Genomic DNA, 20,167 nt, shown 5'->3' with positions numbered 1-20,167 from the left:
CAGTACAGTACGAATGTATACAGTACAGTACAGTACAATGTATACAGTACAGTACAGAATGTATACAGTACAGTACAGTACAGTACGAATGTATATACAGTGTACAGTACAGTACAGTACAGAATGTATACAGTACAGTACAGTACGAATGTATACAGTACAGTACAGTACGAATGTATACAGTACAGTACAGTACAGTACGAATGTATACAGTACAGTACAGTACGAATGTATACAGTACAGTACAGTACGAATGTATACAGTACAGTACAGTACGAATGTATACAGTACAGTACAGTACAGTACAGTACAGTACAGTACGAATGTATACAGTACAGTACAGTAATGTATGTACAGTACAGTACAGTACAGTACAGTACATATGAATGTATACAGTACAGTACAGTATACAGTACAGTACATAATGTATACAGTACAGTACAGTACAGTACGAATGTATACAGTACAGTACAGTACGAATGTATACAGTACAGTACAGTACAGTACGAATGTATACAGTACAGTACAGTACGAATGTATACAGTACAGTACAGTATATACAGTACAGTACAGTACGAATGTATACAGTACAGTACAGTACGAATGTATACAGTACAGTACAGTACGAATGTATACAGTACAGTACAGTACAGTACGAATGTATACAGTACAGTACAGTACGAATGTATACAGTACAGTACAGTACAGTACGAATGTATACAGTACAGTACAGTACAATGTATACAGTACAGTACAGTACGAATGTATACAGTACAGTACAGTACGAATGTATACAGTACAGTACAGTACAGTACGTAATGTATACAGTACAGTACAGTACGAATGTACAGTACAGTACGAATGTACAGTACAGTACAGTACAGTACAGTACGAATGTATACAGTACAGTACAGTACGAATGTATACAGTACAGTACAGTACAGTACGAATGTATACAGTACAGTACAGTACAGTACGAATGTATACAGTACAGTACAGTACAGTACGAATGTATACAGTACAGTACAGTACGAATGTATAAAGTACAGTACAGTACGAATGTATACAGTACAGTACAGTACAGTACAGTACGAATGTATACAGTACAGTACAGTACGAATGTATACAGTACAGTACAGTACGAATGTATAAAGTACAGTACAGTACGAATGTATAAAGTACAGTACAGTACAGTATACAGTACAGTACAGTACAGTACAGTACAGTACAGTACAGTACAGTACGAATGTATAAAGTACAGTACAGTACAGTACGAATGTATAAAGTACAGTACAGTACAATGTATACAGTACAGTACAGTACAGTACATGAATGTATAAAGTAGTACAGTACAGTACGAATGTATACAGTACAGTACAGTACGAATGTATAAAGTAGTACAGTACAGTAATGTATAAACAGTACAGTACAGTACAGTACAGTACGATGTATAAAGTACAGTACAGTACGAATGTATACAGTACAGTACAGTATAAAGTACAGTACAGTAAATGTATACAGTACAGTACAGTACGAATGTATAAAGTACAGTACAGTACGAATGTATACAGTACAGTACAGTACGAATGTATAAAGTACAGTACAGTACGAATGTATACAGTACAGTACAGTACGAATGTATAAAGTACAGTACAGTACGAATGTATAAAGTACAGTACAGTACAGTACGAATGTATACAGTACAGTACAGTACGAATGTATAAAGTACAGTACAGTACAGTACAGTACAGTACAGTACAATGTATACAGTACAGTACAGTACGAATGTATACAGTACAGTACAGTACAGTACGAATGTATACAGTACAGTACAGTACGAATGTATAAAGTACAGTACAGTACGAATGTATAAAGTACAGTACAGTACAAATGTATACAGTACAGTACAGTACGAATGTATAATGTATACAGTACAATACAGTACAGTATAAAGTACAGTACAGTACGAATGTATAAAGTACAGTACAGTAATGTATAAAGTACAGTACAGTACGAATGTAATGTATACAGTAATGTATAAAGTACAGTACAGTACGAATGTATAAAGTACAGTACAGTACGAATGTATACAGTACAGTACAGTACGAATGTATACAGTACAGTACAGTACGAATGTATAAAGTACAGTACAGTACGAATGTATAAAGTACAGTACAGTACAGTACAGTACGAATGTATAAAGTACAGTACAGTACAGTACGAATGTATAAAGTACAGTACAGTACAGTACGAATGTATAAAGTACAGTACAGTAAGAATGTATACAGTACAGTACAGTACGAATGTATAAAGTACAGTACAGTACAGTACAGTACGAATGTATAAAGTACAGTACAGTACAGTACAGTACGAATGTATAAAGTACAGTACAGTACAAATGTATAAAGTACAGTACAGTACAGTACGAATGTATACAGTACAGTACAGTAGTACGAATGTATAAAGTACAGTACAATGTATACAGTACAGTAATGTATACAGTACAGTACAGTACAGTGTATAAAGTACAGTACAGTACAGTACAGTACAGTACAGTACAGTACAGTACAGTACAGTAATGTATACAGTACAGTACAGTACAGTACGAATGTATACAGTACAGTACAGTACGAATGTATAAAGTACAGTACAGTACGAATGTATAAAGTACAGTACAGTACGAATGTATAAAGTACAGTACAGTACGAATGTATACAGTACAGTACAGTACAGTACAGTACAGTACAGTACAGTACAGTACAGTACAGTACAGTACAGTACAGTACGAATGTATAAAGTACAGTACAGTACGAATGTATACAGTACAGTACAGTACAGTACAGTACAGTACAATGTATACAGTACAGTACAGTACGAATGTATACAGTACAGTACAGTACAGTACGAATGTATAAAGTACAGTACAGTACGAATGTATAAAGTACAGTACAGTACGAATGTATACAGTACAGTACAGTACAGTACGAATGTATAAAGTACAGTACAGTACAGTACAGTACGAATGTATAAAGTACAGTACAGTACAGTACAGTACGAATGTATAAAGTACAGTACAGTACAGTACAGTACGGTATAAAGTACAGTACAGTACGAATGTATAAAGTACAGTACAGTACAGTACGAATGTATAAAGTACAGTACAGTACGAATGTATAAAGTACAGTACAGTATAAATGTACAGTAAGTACAGTACGAATGTATAAAGTACAGTACAGTACAGTACGAATGTATAAAGTACAGTACAGTACAGTACGAATGTATAAAGTACAGTACAGTACAGTACGAATGTATAAAGTACAGTACAGTACAGTACAGTATGAATGTATACAGTACAGTACAGTACGAATGTATAAAGTACAGTACAGTACGAATGTATAAAGTACAGTACAGTACGAATGTATACAACAGTACAGTACAGTACAGTACAGTACGAATGTATAAGTACAGTACAGTACAGTACAGTACAGTAATGAATGTATACAGTACAGTACAGTACGAATGTATACAGTACCAGACAAATGTTTGGACACAGCTACTCATTCAAGGGGTTTTCATAATGTTTTACTATTTTCTACATTGTAGAATAAGACATCAAAACTATGAAATAACATATATGTAATCATGTAGTAACCAAAAAAGTGTTTAAAAAAAAAAAGTGTTAAACAAATCTAAATATATTTTAGTAGCCACCCTTTGACTTGATGACAGCTTTGGCATTTCATAGTTTTAAATGTCTTCACCATAATTCTACAATGTAGAAAATAGTAAAAATAAAGAAAAACCCTTGAATGAATAGGTGTTCTAAAACTTTTGACGGGTAATATATAACAATATATACTGTATATGTATTTATTTTCTTACTAAATATTTAATGGGGGATTGGAAATGATGAAGACAATTACATCTATAGAACCAACAATCTATATTATATTAAAACTGATCTACCACCTAAATGTACACGGTTATAAACAGGCAAGAAAACCAACATCTAGCAACTCCTTTTCTGGTTTCCAGTGATTTTAATTCTGCGTCTCTACGACACGTGATGCCCAACTTCCATCAACACATCTCCACTGCCACAAGGGACAATAAAGTCCTAGTGCTATTCTACCCACAAACAAGGATACAAGCCCCTCACTTGTCCGTCATTGTCCAAATCAGTTCTCTCGTTTCATCTTTACAAGCAGAAACTCAAACAGGAAGTACCAGTGACTCGCTCCGTTGAGAAGTGGTCTACCAGAATCAGAGATTATGCTACGCGACTGCTTTGCTAGCGCTGATTGGAATCTGTTTGGAATCTGTTTGGAATCTGTTTGGAATCTGTTTGGAATCTGATTGGAATCTGTTTGGAATCTGATTGGAATCTGTTTGGAATCTGTTTGGAATCTGTTTGGAATCTGTTTGGAATCTGATTGGAATCTGTTTGGAATCTGTTTGGAATCTGTTTGGAATCTGATTGGAATCTGTTTGGAATCTGATTGGAATCTGTTTGGAATCTGATTGGAATCTGTTTGGAATCTGTTTGGAATCTGTTTGGAATCTGTTTCGAGACGAGCTAACCATCTCCATCACCGGCTTCATTAGAAAATCCATTGGCAAAATTGTCCCCAAAGTGATTGTTTGCTGATTCCCTAATTAAAAGCCCTGGATTAACATCAAGGTTGGAGCTAAACTAAAGGACAGAGCTATTGCAGACAACCCTGAGGCTACGGCCGAGGACAGGAATAAGTAAGTACAAAAGGCCAGCTATGACCTCTGCAGAGTCATCAAACGAGCAAAAAGGACAATATAGGATGAATGTGGAATCATATTACTCAGGCTCCCACACCCACTGCATGTGGCAGGGGCTACAGTCCATTACAGATTACAAAGGAAGACCCAACCGTGATCTGCCCAACGATGCCTCTCTACCAGACGAACTCAATGCAGTTTATGCACGCTTTGACAACAACAATATCGTGCTGGCTGTGAGGGCCATCACCGACCCAGTGGATTGGGTGATCTCGCTCTCCGAGGCCGACCTGAGAAAGGTCTTTAATCAGGTCAACACCCACAAGGCAGCAGGGCCTGACTGTATTCCATGGCGTGTTCTCATAGCATGCGCAGAACAGCTGGCAGGCATATTCACGTTCATTTTCAACCTCTCCTTGTCCCAGTCTGTAATCCACACATGTTTTAAGATGACCACAATCATCCCTGTTCCAAATAACTCTAAGGCTTCATGCCACAATGACTACCACCCTGTAGCACTCACATCTGTAATCAGGAAGTGCTTTGAGAGGCTGGTTATAGCACACATTAACCTCACCTTCCCAGACAACCTAGACCCACCCCAATTTGCATACCCCCCCAACAGATCCATAGATGACGCAATCTCATTTGCTCTCTCCACACTGCCCTCACCCATCTAGAATGCTGTTCATTGACTACAGCTCAGAGTTCAACACTATTGACCCCTCCAAAGTCGTCACCAGGCTTAGGACTCTGGGTCTGAACTCCTCCCTCTGCAACTGGATCCTGGACTTCCCGACGGGCCGACCCCAGGTGGTGAGAGTAGGCAATATTACCTTCGCCACGCTGACTCTCAACACAGGGGCTCCACAGGGGTGTGTACTTAGTCCCTTCCTGTTCTCCCTATTCACCCACAACTGCATGGCCACCCACGACTCCAACACCATCATCAAGTTTGCTGACAACACGACAGTGATAGGCTGAGTCAGCCTACAGGGAGGAGGTCAGTGACCTGGCAGTGTGGTGCCAGAGAAACAAGCTCTCCCTCAACGTCAGTAACACCAAGCAGCTGATTGTGGACTACAGGAAACGAGGGGGGCGAGTCACCCCATCCACATCGACAGGGTTGCAGTGGAGCAGGTTGACAGCTTCAAGTGTCCAAATCACTAAGACTTAAAATGGTCCAAGCACACACGCACAGTCAAGAAGAAGGCACGACAGCGCCTCTTGCCTCTCAGGAGGTTGAACAAGTTTGGCATGGACACTCAAATCCTCAAAAAAGTTATACAGCTGCACCGTTGAGAGTATTTTGACTGTCTGCATCATTGCCTAGTATGGCAACATCATCGCCCTCGATCCCATGGCGCTACAGAAAGTGGTGCAGACAGCCCAGTACATCACTGGGGCCCATCTCCCTGCCATCCAGGACCTCTATACCAGGCGGTGTCAGAGGAAGGTAAATCGTTAAATACTCCAACCACCCATGTCTTAGACTATTCTCTCTGCTTCCGGCACGGCAGGCGGTACCCAGTGCACCAGTATCCCTACACGTTGTAAATATGGTACTGAACTGACCCTGTATATGGTATCCTTACCTCTATACGTATCTACCTCCATCACTCCAGTATCCCTGCCCCCTTACCCCTATACGTATCTACCCCCATCACTCCAGTATCCCTGTACATTGTAAATATGGTACTGAACTGACCCTGTATATGGTATCCTTACCCCTATACAGAGTGCACTACATTTGATCAGAGCCCTATGGCACCCTATTCCATACATTGTGCACTACTTTAGACCAGAGCCCTATGGCAGCTTATTCTCTAAATAGTGCTCTACTTTAGACCAGAGCCACTTGGGCCCTGTGGGAATCAGACGTTATGTTTTATGTCTCTCAAAGTCCTCTAACTTAAAGACCTGTATCTACTTTCAGAATTGTAATTAAATCCCCTGCTATGTTTAGGTTGCCCATAAGGGTTCACCCATAAACACACACGCACACACACACACACACACACACACACACACACACACACACACACACACACACACACACACACACACACACACACACACACACACACACACACACACACACACACACACACACACACACACACACACACACACACACACACACACACACACACACACACACACACACACACACACACACACACAACCGGTTTTAGAAAGGTCTGTCAGAGTGGCTTGGTGGAGGCCTAGAGGCAATCTTTGGCAGTTGAAAAACACGGCACAGGCAGATGAGTTTTCATTGGCTAGCATTTAACATCCTGTTTTTAATGCATGCTGGGTTTTTACTGCCCTCTTCAACACTGCAATCATGAACCCTTATTACTGGTCATGTGAAACTCAACGTGTGTGTGTTGTTGTTTGTTGGTGGTGTCACTATCCAGAACCAGAAGTCAAGGAAAACAAGGAAGATTCTGACAGGTGCGGACATTTCGCCAGAAAAAAAGGCTATTTTAGGCTTAGGGGTTGGGTTTAGGGTTATAATTGGGGTTAGGGGTTGGGTTTAGGGTTATAATTGGGGTTAGGGGTTGGGTTTAGGGTTATAATTGGGGTTAGGGGTTAGGGTTTAGGGTTAGAATTGGGGTTAGGGGTTAGGGTTTAGGGTTAGAATTGGGGTTAGGGGTTAGGTTTAGGGTTAGAATTGGGGTTAGGGTTTAGGGTTAGAATTGGGGTTAGGGGTTAGGTTTAGGGTTAGAATTGGGGTTAGGGGTTAGGGTTAGAATTGGGGTTAGGGGTTAGGGTTAGAATTGGGGTTAGAGGTTAGGGTTAGAATTGGGGTTAGAGGTTAGGGTTAGATGTTAGTGTTACGTTAGGGTTAGAGGTTAGGGTTAGATGTTAGTGTTACGTTAGGGTTAGGGTTAGGGTTAGATGTTAGTGTTACGTTAGGGTTAGGGTTAGGGTTAGGGTTAGATGTTAGTGTTAGATGTTAGTGTTACGTTAGGGTTAGAGGTTAGGGTTAGATGTTAGTGTTACGTTAGGGTTAGAGGTTAGGGTTAGGGTTAGATGTTAGTGTTACGTTAGGGTTAGAGGTTAGGGTTACGTTTGCAGATGAGGGGTTTGTTTGATGAGGTTAGTGTTAGGAATCAATTGTTTGGTCCCCACAAGGATAGTAAAACACGTGTGTGTGTGTGTGTGTGTGTGTGTGTGTGTGTGTGTGTGTGTGTGTGTGTGTGTGTGTGTGTGTGTGTGTGTGTGTGTGTGTGTGTGTGTGTGTGTGTGTGTGTGTGTGTGTGTGTGTGTGTGTTCAGAATAAACGTAAAACCTGAGGTCTTAGACTGGACTGTCCATTTGATCCATGTGTGAAATGTTCTAAATGATGTGTTAATGTAAGTTTTTCTGTAATTTTCACACGACCCACATATAGCCATTTTGATGTAAACATATGTAACCTGATAATAATATTACAAGATATATTTTCCTTTATAGTCTGTGAAAGGAGGACATATACAGTATGTACTGTACATTCTACAGACGGAGTATATTTAATATCAGTACACTTTTCTGTTGTTGTTATTTTTAGTCGTACCCTTCGGCTCCCCCTTCAAACCCTCCCATCTACAGCTGAAGTCTGAAGTTTACATACAACTTAGCCAAAAACATTTAAACTTAGTTTTCGACAGTTCCTGACATTTAATCTAAGTAGAAATTCCCCTGTCTTAGGTCAGTTAGGATCACCACTTTATTTTAAGAATGTGAAATGTCAGAATAATAGTAGAGAGAATGATTTATTTCAGCTTTTGTTTCTTTCATCACATTCCCAGTGGGTCAGAAGTTTACATACACTCAATTAGTATTTGGTAGCATTGCCAGTAAATTGTCTGAATTGAGTCAAACGTTTTGGGTAGCCTTCCACAAGCTTCCGACAATAAATTGGGTGAATTTTGTCCCATTCCTCCTGACAGAGCTGGTGTAACTGAGTCAGGTTTGTAGGCCTCCTTGTTCGCACATGCTTTTTCAGTTCTGCCCTTCAAATTTTCTATAGGATTGAGGTCAGGGCTTTGTGATGGCCACTCCAATGACTTGACTTTGTTGTCCTTAAGCCATTTTGCCACAACTTTGAAAGTCTGCTTGAGGTTATTGTCCACTTGGAAAACCCATTTGCAAGCATCCTTTAACTTCCTTACTGATGTCTTGAGATGTTGCTTCAATATATCCACATCATTTTCCTGCCTCATGATGGCATATATTTTGCGAAGTTCACCAGTCCCTCCTACAGCAAAGCACCCCCACAACATGATGCTGCCACCCCCGTGCTTCACGGTTGGGATGGTGTTCTTCGGCTTGCAAGCCTCCCCCCTTTTCTGTCCAAACATAACGATGGTCATTATGGCCAAACACTTCTATTTTTGTTTCACCAGACCAGAGGACATCTTTGTCCCCATGTGCAGTTGCAAACCGTAGTCTGGCTTTTTTATGGTGGTTTTGGAGAAGTGGCTTCTTCCTTGCTGAGCGGCCTTTCAGGTTAAGTCGATATAGGACTCATTTTACTGTGGATTTAGATACTTTTGTACCTGTTTCCTCCAGCATCTTCACAATGTCCTTTGCTGTTGTTCTGGGATTGATTTGCACTTTTCGCACCAAAGTACATTCATCTCTTGGAGACAGAACGCGTCTCCTACCTGGGGGGGTATGACGGCTGCGTGGTCCCATGGTGTTTGTACTTGCGTACTATTGTTTGTACAGATGAACGTGGTACCTTCAGGCATTTGGAAATTGCTCCCAAGGATGAACTAGACTTGTGGAGGTCTACATTTTTTTCTGAGGTCTTGGCAGATTTCTTTTGATTTTTTGCCATGATGTCAAGCAACGAGGCACTGAGATTGAAGGTAGGCCTTGATATACATCCACAAGTACACCCCCAATTGACTCAAATTATGTCAATTAGCCTATCAGAAGCTTCTAAAGCAATGACAGAATTTTCTGGAATTTTCCAAACTGTTTAAAGGCACAGTCAACTTAGTGTATGTAAACTTCTGACCCGCTGGAATTGTGATACAGTGAATTATAAGTGAAATAATCTGTCTGTAGACAATTGTTGGAAAAATTACTTGTGTCATGCACAAAGTAGATGTCCTAAACAAATTTGTGGAGTGGTTTAAAAACGAGTTTTAATGACATCAACCTAAGTGCATGTAAACTTCCGACTTCAACTGTATATCTGAATAACATACAGTTGAAGTCAGATGTTTACATACACTTTGGTTGGAGTCATTAAAACTCGTTTTTCAACCACTCCACAAATTTCTTGTTGACAAACTATAGTTTTGGCAAGTCGGTTAGGACATCTACTTTGAGATACGGTATCTCTGTTAACAGGCTACGGCCAGGGTTCTAGTCCCAGATACGGTACCTCTGTTAACAGGCTACTGATCGGGTTCTAGTACCAGATACGGTACCTCTGTTAACAGGCTACGGCCAGGGTTCTAGTCCCAGATACGGTACCTCTGTTAACAGGCTACGGCCAGGGTTCTAGTCCCAGATACGGTACCTCTGTTAACAGGCTACGGCCAGGGTTCTAGTCCCAGATACGGTACCTCTGTTAACAGGCTACGGCCAGGGTTCTAGTCCCAGATACGGTACCTCTGTTAACAGGCTACGGCCAGGGTTCTAGTCCCAGATACGGTACCTCTGTTAACAGGCTACGGCCAGGGTTCTAGTCCCAGATACGGTACCTCTGTTAACAGGCTACGGCCAGGGTTCTAGTCCCAGATACGGTACCTCTGTTAACAGGCTACGGCCAGGGTTCTAGTCCCAGATACGGTACCTCTGTTAACAGGCTACGGCCAGGGTTCTAGTCCCAGATACGGTACCTCTGTTAACAGGCTACGGCCAGGGTTCTAGTCCCAGATACGGTACCTCTGTTAACAGGCTACGGCCAGGGTTCTAGTCCCAGATACGGTACCTCTGTTAACAGGCTACGGCCAGGGTTCTAGTCCCAGATACTGTACCTCTGTTAACAGGCTACGGCCAGGGTTCTAGTATCAGATACGGTACCTCTGTTAACAGGCTACTGACAGGGTTCTTGTCCCAGATACTGTATCTCTGTTAACAGGCTACTGTCAGGGTTCAGGCCTAGCACTGATACCGAGGGGACAAATAAATATTAGTTCAAGTTCAACTGCTGAACTCATCAAAATAATAGAGAGATAGAGAGAGAGACAGACAGAAATTGAAGGAGACTGACAGAGAAAGAGAGAGAGGGTGGGAAAAGAGAGAGAGAGCGAGAGAGGGTGGGAAAAGAGAGAGGGTTCTAGAGAGAGGGAGAGAGAGAGAGAGAGAGAGAGAGAGAGAGAGAGGAGAGAGAGAGAGAGAGAGAGAGAGAGAGAGAGAGAAAGAGAGAGAGAGAGAGAGAGAGAGAGAGAGAGAGAGAGAGAGAGAGAGAGAGAGAGAGAGAGAGAGAGAGAGAGAGAGAGAGAGAGAGAGAGAGAGAGAGAGAGAGAGAGAGAGAGAGAGAGAGAGAGACATAGAGAAAGAGAGAGAGAGAGAGAGCGAGAGAGGGGGGGAAAGGGAATGAGATAGAGCACAGAGACAGTATATTTATGAGGTTTGAGAGCCTGGCCAAGCCTGAAGAATTCCCCACCACGGGCGAGAAAGTTTAAAAAGTTTAAAGAGATAAATATTTAAGCGTGCTCATAAAAGACTCCCCCTCTTGCTGCATCCCTCTTCTCATCCCTGACTCTCTCCTCTTGCATGTGTCTGTGTGTTGCAAAGTATTAGGGGCTAAGTAGGGGTCAGGGTATCTACCAGATATACCCTGACCCTTACCTAGCCCCTAGGGTCAAAGACATGTTATGAACATTGGACCCCTTAACCCTTCATCCCTCCATCCGTCCATCATCTGATAAACAGACCTGGAACACCTGATTGGTTGATCATATAATAACTATTGATTCGATTGACTGATTTTATTTTTGTTATAACCTAGAATAGCCCTTCCTATAAAGTTGTTCCATCGACTTGTTGAAAACAACAAGGATTCCGTCAAAGACTCCCGGGATTCTGTCAAAGACTCACCGGGATTCCGTCAAAGACTCACCAGGATTCCGTCAAAGACTCACCGGGATTCCGTCAAAGACTCCCGGGTGGCGCAACGATCTAATGCACCGCGTCAAAGTGCTGAGGCGCCACTACAGAATCGGGGTTCGATCCCAGGCTGTGTTACAGCCGGCCGTGACTGGGAGCCCCACACAATTGACCCTGCGTCGTCCGAGTTAGGGAAGGTGGGGGGCTAGTTAGCTACAGTAGTTGTTGTGTTATTAGCATATTCCACCGTTTGTAGAATGCATACTGGCATTTGAATATAGAAAAAGGGAATCTGGACACCATAGACACATTTAAAATCTAGGTTGACACGGGTGATGCGTTCGGAATTTCATGATCAGAACACTAAAAGCTGCCAAGTCTAGACACGGCTAAAGACTCTCAACGAGTCTCAACGAGGTTCTCTTCAGTCAAAGACTCTCAACGAGTCTCAACGAGGTCCTCTTCAGTCAGACTCTATCCCATCTCAATGTGGTCATCTTCAGTCAAAGACTCTATCCCATCTCAATGTGGTCATCTTCAGTCAAAGACTCTATCCATCTCAACGAGGTCCTCTTCAGTCAAAGACTCTATCCATCTCAACGAGGTCATCTTCAGTCAACGACTCTATCCATCTCAACGTGGTCATCTTCAGCCAAAGACTCTATCCCATCTCAATGTGGTCATCTTCAGTCAAAGACTATCCATCTCAATGTGGTCATCTTCAGCCAAAGACTCTATCCCATCTCAATGTGGTCATCTTCAGTCAAAGACTCTATCCATCTCAATGTGGTCATCTTCAGTCAAAGACTCTATCCATCTCAACGAGGTCCTCTTCAGTCAAAGACTCTATCCCATCTCAATGTGGTCCTCTTCAGCCAAAGACTCTATCCCATCTCAATGTGGTCATCTTCAGTCAAATACTCTATCCATCTCAATGTGGTCATCTTCAGTCAAAGACTCTATCCATCTCAACGAGGTCCTCTTCAGTCAAAGACTCTATCCATCTCAATGTGGTCATCTTCAGTCAAAGACTCTATCCCATCTCAATGTGGTCATCTTCAGTCAATGACTCTATCCATCTCAACGAGGTCCTCTTCAGTCAAAGACTCTATCCCATCTCAACGAGGTCATCTTCAGTCAAAGACTCTATCCATCTCAATGTGGTCATCTTCAGTCAAAGACTCTATCCCATCTCAATGTGGTCATCTTCAGTCAATGACTCTATCCATCTCAACGAGGTCCTCTTCAGTCAAAGACTCTATCCCATCTCAACGAGGTCATCTTCAGTTAAAGACTATCCATCTCAATGTGGTCCTCTTCAGTTAAAGACTCTATCCCATCTCAATGAGGTCATCTTCAGTCAAAGACTCTATCCATCTCAATGAGGTCATCTTCAGTTAAAGACTATCCATCTCAATGAGGTCATCTTCAGTTAAAGACTCTATCCATCTCAATGTGGTCATCTTCAGTCAAAGACTCTAACCATCTAAATGTGGCCCTCTTAAATCATCTCCTTAACAGAAGTTGGAAGATAAGTGTCTCAACCCTTTCTTAATGCTCCCTATTCTCAGACTAGTCTTGGCAACGTCAAAACAATGTTTTCCAGGACCAAGATGTTCTACTCCTTCTGTACCTTGGCTATAATTCCATTTAATTATCAAAACACAGCACTACTATTTCTATCCTGTTGTTTGTTGAAAAACACAAATTCCTTTTGTCAGACCAGAGTTAGGCTAGCCAGTGAGCTATACAGCAATAACAGACCTTGGACCAGGTTAAGATAGGCTAGCCAGTGAGCTATACAGCAATGACAGACCTGGGACCAGGTTAAAATAGGCTAGCCAGTTAGCTATACAGCACTAACAGACCTTGGACCAGGTTAAGATAGGCTAGCCAGTTAGCTATACAGCACTAACAGACCTTGGACCAGGTTAAGATAGGCTAGCCAGTTAGCTATACAGCACTAACAGACCTTGGACCAGGTTAAGATAGGCTAGCCAGTTAGCTATACAGCACTAACAGACCCGTGACCAGGTTAAGATAGGCTAGCCAGTTAGCTATACAGCAATAACAGACCTGGGACCAGGTTAAGATAGGCTAGCCAGTGAGCTATACAGCAATAACAGACCTTGGACCAGGTTAAGATAGGCTAGCCAGTTAGCTATACAGCACTAACAGACCTTGGACCAGGTTAAGATAGGCTAGCCAGTTAGCTATACAGCACTAACAGACCTGGGACCAGGTTAAGATAGGCTAGCCAGTTAGCTATACAGCACTAACAGACCTTGGACCAGGTTAAGATAGTGCTGTATAGCCAACAGGCTAGCCTAACAGACCTGGGACCAGGTTAAGATAGTGCTGTATAGCCAACAGGCTAGCCTAACAGACCTTGGACCAGGTTAAGATAGTGCTGTATAGCCAACTGGCTAGCCTAACAGATCTACAGCACTAACAGACCTACAGCACTAACAGACCTGGGACCAGGTTAAAATAGGCTAGCCAGTTGGCTACACAGCACTAACAGACCTGGGATCAGGCAAGAGATTATTTAGAGAGGCACTATAACCCCTAGCAGCAGTGGTTGGTTTTCCAGGTAGTGGGCTGGGCATCAATCTAGCGGTGGTAGGTTTATATTTCACAGGCAAAGAGAGAGAGAGAGAGAGTGTGTGTGTGTGTGTGTGACCCCAGAGAGGGAGAACTGAGCTCCTGAGCCTGGTGGACTCATTATAGGTATAAATCACTGAGTCCACTCGTACACACACACACACACACACACACACACACACACACACACACACACACACACACACACACACACACACACACACACACACACACACACACACACACACACACACACACACACACACACACACACACACACACACACACACACACACACACACACACACACACACACACACACAACCCAGCGAGGGCTCAGACTTTGTGGCAGAAGGATACGGAAAGTTTGTAGTGTGAGCTCATAGTGAACATCACCGTTCCCTTCAGGACAGACTATCACAATACGGAGTCTACATCCCACATGGCACACATAGGGCTCTGGTCTAACGTAGTGCACTATGTAGGGAATAGGGTGCGATTTGGAGAGAAATAAACCCAGACACAAAGCATTGTATTTCAATTAGGTGGATTTGGCTGAAGAATGTGGCTTTGGGGAGAGAGGGAGAGAGAGAGAGACAGGGAGAGAGGGAGAGAGAGAGACAGGGAGAGAGGGAGAGAGGGAGAGAGAGACAGGGAGAGAGGGAGAGAGAGACAGGGAGAGAGACAGGGAGAGAGACAGGGAGAGAGACAGGGAGAGACAGGGAGAGAGGGAGAGAGGACGATTGTGTGTTTGAGGGATTTACGTGGAGTTGGAGAACGTCGACAATGAAACTCAAATCAGGCAGAGATCAGTGAAAACATCCGAGTCTGTATTGAAATGCTGTATGATCGTATCTCCATCAATGGAACATCAAATTGATTAATAAATAGGTACAAATAGATGAGAGAAAAATAATATATATATATATATATATATGTATATATGTTTCACGTGAGAACCTTGTTAAATGTTTCATCAGACGTTCAATGTTTTTAACTAGACCGAGAGGCTCTGAGATACACAGACATTCCTAAGCCAAAAAGGTAGGCTTTGAGCTGCTGGTCTTCGTCAGAAAGGAGAATACTTCATTCACACTGTTTGTGTCTATAAATGATTGTGTAAAAGGATTTAAAGATTTAAAGTCTTTGAGGGACAACATACGTTTTATAAAGGTATCAGCTCCACCGATACACCTTATGTTACAAGAACACACTATCAACCATCTCTCCCCCTCACCCTCTCTCTCTCTCTCTCTCTCTCTCTCTCTCTCTCTCTCTCTCTCTCTCTCTCTCTCTCTCTCTCTCTCTCTCTCTCTCTCTCTCTCTCTCTCTCTCTCTCTCTCTCTCTCTCTCTCTGTCTGTCTGTCTGTCTGTCTCTCTCTCTCTGTCTCTCTCTCTCTCTCTCTCTCTCTCTCTCTCTCTCTCTCTCTCTCTCTCTCTCTCTCTCTCTCTCTGTCTCTCTCCCTTTCTCTCTCCCTTTCTCTCTCCCTTTCTCTCTCCCTTTCTCTCTCCCCCTCACCCTCTCTCCCTCCCACCCTCCCTCCCTCCCTCCCTCCCTCCATACCTCATCCTCTGGTTCCTGTGCCTGTGGCTGCTCCTGATGAGGCGTTGCACAGTCGGGGCTGTAGTGTTCACAGTAGTCGTACGCTGCCCGCGGGTCGGCCACAATCATCAGCTGCTGGATGTCACCCTGTAAAGAAGAGAGAGAAGACATCAGAACAGAGTATTCTCAAGTCACAGCTCACGAAGAGAAGAGAAGTGACAGATAATTGATGTTCCTCAAACATCTCCTTGAGACGAGGAGGAGAGAGCATGTTAGTTTAACTTTCAAGAATGAACCTGGGTCTCCTGCTCACCAACCCAATATCTAAACCATTAGATGAAAATGTGCATTATCTAGGTCTGAAGGAGACATTTAGGATCACAAGCCTTAGGCAGGGATGCCTCTTCACAAGAGGTGGTTCACGATTCCAAATCACCTCTGCTACATCAAAACAGATAAATCACCCCTCCCCTCCCCTCACATCACCCCTCACCTCACCCTTCACCCCTCACCTCCCCTCACCTCACCCCTCCCCTCACCCTTCACCCCTCACCACACCCCTCACCTCCCCTCCCCTCCCCTCACCCTTCACCCCTCACCTCACCCCTCACCTCTCCTCCCCTCACCTCAACCCTCACCTCTCCTCATCTCACCCTTCACCTCCCCTCACCCCTCACCCTTCACCCCTCACCTCACCCCTCACCTCACCCCTCCTCACCTCCCCTCACCTCACCCCCTCCCCTCACCCCAAACCTCACCTCCCCTCACCCCTCCCCTCACCCTTCACCTCCCCTCACCCCTCACCTCACCCTTCACCCCTCTCCCTACCCCGCACTTCACTTCACTAAAATTTGAGAACAGAATACAGTGAGTTCTAATGTTGATTCCATACATGATAGAAATCGAACAAAAGTGTGACAGAAGACCAATGTAGATACATGATAATAGAGACAGCAGCCTCTGAATATCAAGAAACATCTATCCACAAACAGACAGGCAGACAGACAGACAGACAGACAGACAGACAGACAGACAGACAGACAGACAGACAGACAGACAGACAGACAGACAGACAGACAGACAGACAGACAGACAGACAGACAGACAGACAGACAGACAGACAGAGGAAGAAACAACAATGTCATGTCCTGACCAATAGACAACCAGCATCTCCCTCAGTCAGACCAATCAGACGATCCTGCACCGGGTTTGTTTCTCTACTCTGTCCAAAGGCAGTCACACACACACACACACACACACACACACACACACACACACACACACACACACACACACACACACACACACACACACACACACACACACACACACACACACACACACACACACACACACACACACACACACACACACACACACACACGGACAGTCACACACACACACACACACGGACAGTCACACACACACACGGACAGTCACACACACACACACACTCTGACAGAAAGAAGCCAGACTGGGCACAGAAAATAAAAAGGGGTGAGGGGAGATTGCATCAAGACTTTGTTTGCTCTGAAATGGCAGGGAGGGTGTCTGTAAGTACCCCCTTTCAAAAAGACTATTGTACAGTCCTCCCCCGACACAACCATTAGGGAAATCGAGTCATATTACCCTGCCTTGCCAAACCTCACTCTGTGTCCCGAATGGCACCCCCAGCCTGCCTGGTGCTAGAGGAATGGGACAGATACATAACCAGAGTCTGTAGAAAATATCTGAGGCTGTCATGATCTCTCTCTCTCTCTCTCTCTCTCTCTCTCTCTCTCTCTCTCTCTCTCTCTCTCTCTCTCTCTCTCTCTCTCTCTCTCTCTCTCTCTCTCTCTCTCTCTCTCTCTCTCTCTCTCTCTCTCTCTCTCTCTCTCTCTCTCTCTCTCTCTCTCTCTCTCTCTCTCTCTCTCTCTCTCTCTCTCTCTCTCTCTCTCTCTCACCCCACAAATACTTCAGCTGACCTCCTCTGTGTTGATCCACTCATGTGTATATTGGATGAGCTTCTCATCTTCTGCTTTCCTCAGCATACATGACTATATCAACTAAGTTGGTGGTTAAATATATGATCAATGAAATAGAGTTAAGTGTCTCTCACACTAAGTTGGCCTTTATAAAGAGACATTACGAAGACCAGATCACTGGCAGGCAGAGCAATAAATAGATAATTAAATAAATAATTAAATAGATCATTAAATAGGTACCATTAAGTGGTAAACATCAGAATAAATAAATAGATCATTAAATAGATCATTCAATTTATAATTAAATAGATAATTAAATAGATAATTAAATAGATAATTAAATATAGAATTAGATAGGTACCATTAAGTGGTAAACATCAGAATAAATAATTAGATAATTCAATAGATAATGAAATAGATAATGAAATAGATAATGAAATAGATCATTAAATAGATCATTAAATAGATCATTAAATAGATAATTACATTTATAATTACATTTGTAATTAAATAGATAATTAAATAGATAATTAAATAGATCATTAAATAGATCATTAAATAGATCATTAAATAGATCATTAAATAAGTAATTAAATAGGTAATTAAATAGATCATTAAATAGATCATTAAATAGATCATTAAATAGGTAATTAAATAGATCATTAAATAGATCATTAAATAGATCATTAAATAGATCATTAAATAGATCATTAAATAGATCATTAAATAGGTAATTAAATAGATCATTAAATAGATCATTAAATAGATCATTAAATAGATCATTAAATAGGTAATTAAATAGATCATTAAATAGATCATTAAATAGATCATTAAATAGATCATTAAATAGATCATTAAATAGATCATTAAATAAGTACCAGTAAGTATGTGAACACTTTGGATTTCATAACATGTGATCTGATCTTCATCTAAGTCACAACAACAGACAAACACAGTGTGCTTAAACTAATAACACACAAATTATTGTATTGTACTTGTCTATATTGAATACATCATTTAAACATTCCAAAAGATAATTAATTGGAGTCAGGTGTCAGCTAACCTGGAGTACAATCAATGAGACGAGATTGGAGATGTTGGTTAGAGCCCGATAAAAAACACTCACAAAATTTGACTTTGCTATTCACAAGAGGCATTGCCTGATGTGAACCATGCCTCGAACAAAAGAGATCTCAGAAGATCCAAGGTTAAGAATTGTTGACTTGCATAAAGCTGGAAAGGGTTACAAAAGTATCTCTAAAAGCCTTGATGTTCATCAGTCTACAATAAGACAAATTGTCTATAAATGGAGAAAGTTCAGCACTGTTGCTACTCTCCCTAGGAGTGGCTTTCCTGCAAAGATGACTGCAAGAGCACAGCATAGCATGCTCAATGAGGTTAAGAAGAATCCTAGAGTGTCAGCTAAAGACTTACAGAAATCTCTGGAACATGCTAACATCTTTGTTGATGAGTCTACGTAAAACACTAAACAAGAATGGTGTTTATGGGAGGACACCACGGAAGAAGCCACTGCTGTTAAAAAAAGACGTTGCTGCACGTCTGAAGTTTACAAAAGAGCACCTGGATGTTCCACAGCGCTACTGGCAAAATACTCTGAGGACAGATGAAACCAAAGTAGAGTTTTTTGAAAGCAACACACAACACTATGTGTGGAGAGAAAAAAGGCACTGCACACCAACATCAAAACCTCATCCCAACTGTAAAGTCTGGTGGAGGGAGCATCATGGTTGGGTGCTGCTTTGCTGCCTCAGGGACAGCTTGCTATCATTGACAGAAAAATGAATTCCCAAGTTTATCAAGACATTTTGCAGGAGAATGTAAGGCTACCTGTCTGCCAATTGAAGCTCAACAGAAATTGGGTGATGCAACAGGACAACAAAACACAGAAGTAAATCAACAACAGAATGGCTTCAACAGAAGACAATATGTCTTCTGGAGTGGCCCAGTCAGTCCTGACCTTCTGGAGCGGCCCAGTCAGTCCTGACCTTCTGGAGTGGCCCAGTCAGTCCTGACCTCAACCTGATGGAGATGCTGTGGCCCAAAGAGAGCGGTTGCACCAGATCTTATTTAGGGGCTTCATAGCAAAGAGGGTGAATACATATGCACGCACCACTTTATAATTTATTTGATCTTTTATCTTTTAGAAAACAAGTTATTTTTTCAATTTCATTTCACCAATTTGGACAATTTTGTGTGTGTCCATTACATGAAAACCCAAATAAAA

The 20,167-nt window shown here is 42.2% G+C and overlaps 1 protein-coding gene across 1 annotated transcript in view; it reads right to left on the bottom strand.

The window, feature by feature from the left end:
• Nucleotides 1-20,167, bottom strand: part of LOC124042182 (collagen alpha-1(XI) chain-like) — a 202,892-nt gene that overhangs the window by 116,076 nt on the left and 66,649 nt on the right. Inside the window, exon 5 of the mRNA XM_046360585.1 lies at nucleotides 15,980-16,105. Coding sequence (XP_046216541.1) covers nucleotides 15,980-16,105 — 126 coding nt within the window. The remainder of the gene's footprint in view (nucleotides 1-15,979; nucleotides 16,106-20,167) is intronic.

This window comes from Oncorhynchus gorbuscha, linkage group LG08 (genome assembly GCF_021184085.1).
Source record: "Oncorhynchus gorbuscha isolate QuinsamMale2020 ecotype Even-year linkage group LG08, OgorEven_v1.0, whole genome shotgun sequence".
Classification (NCBI taxonomy): Eukaryota; Metazoa; Chordata; class Actinopteri; order Salmoniformes; family Salmonidae; genus Oncorhynchus; species Oncorhynchus gorbuscha.
This window is presented reverse-complemented; position numbering and strand designations above follow the sequence as displayed.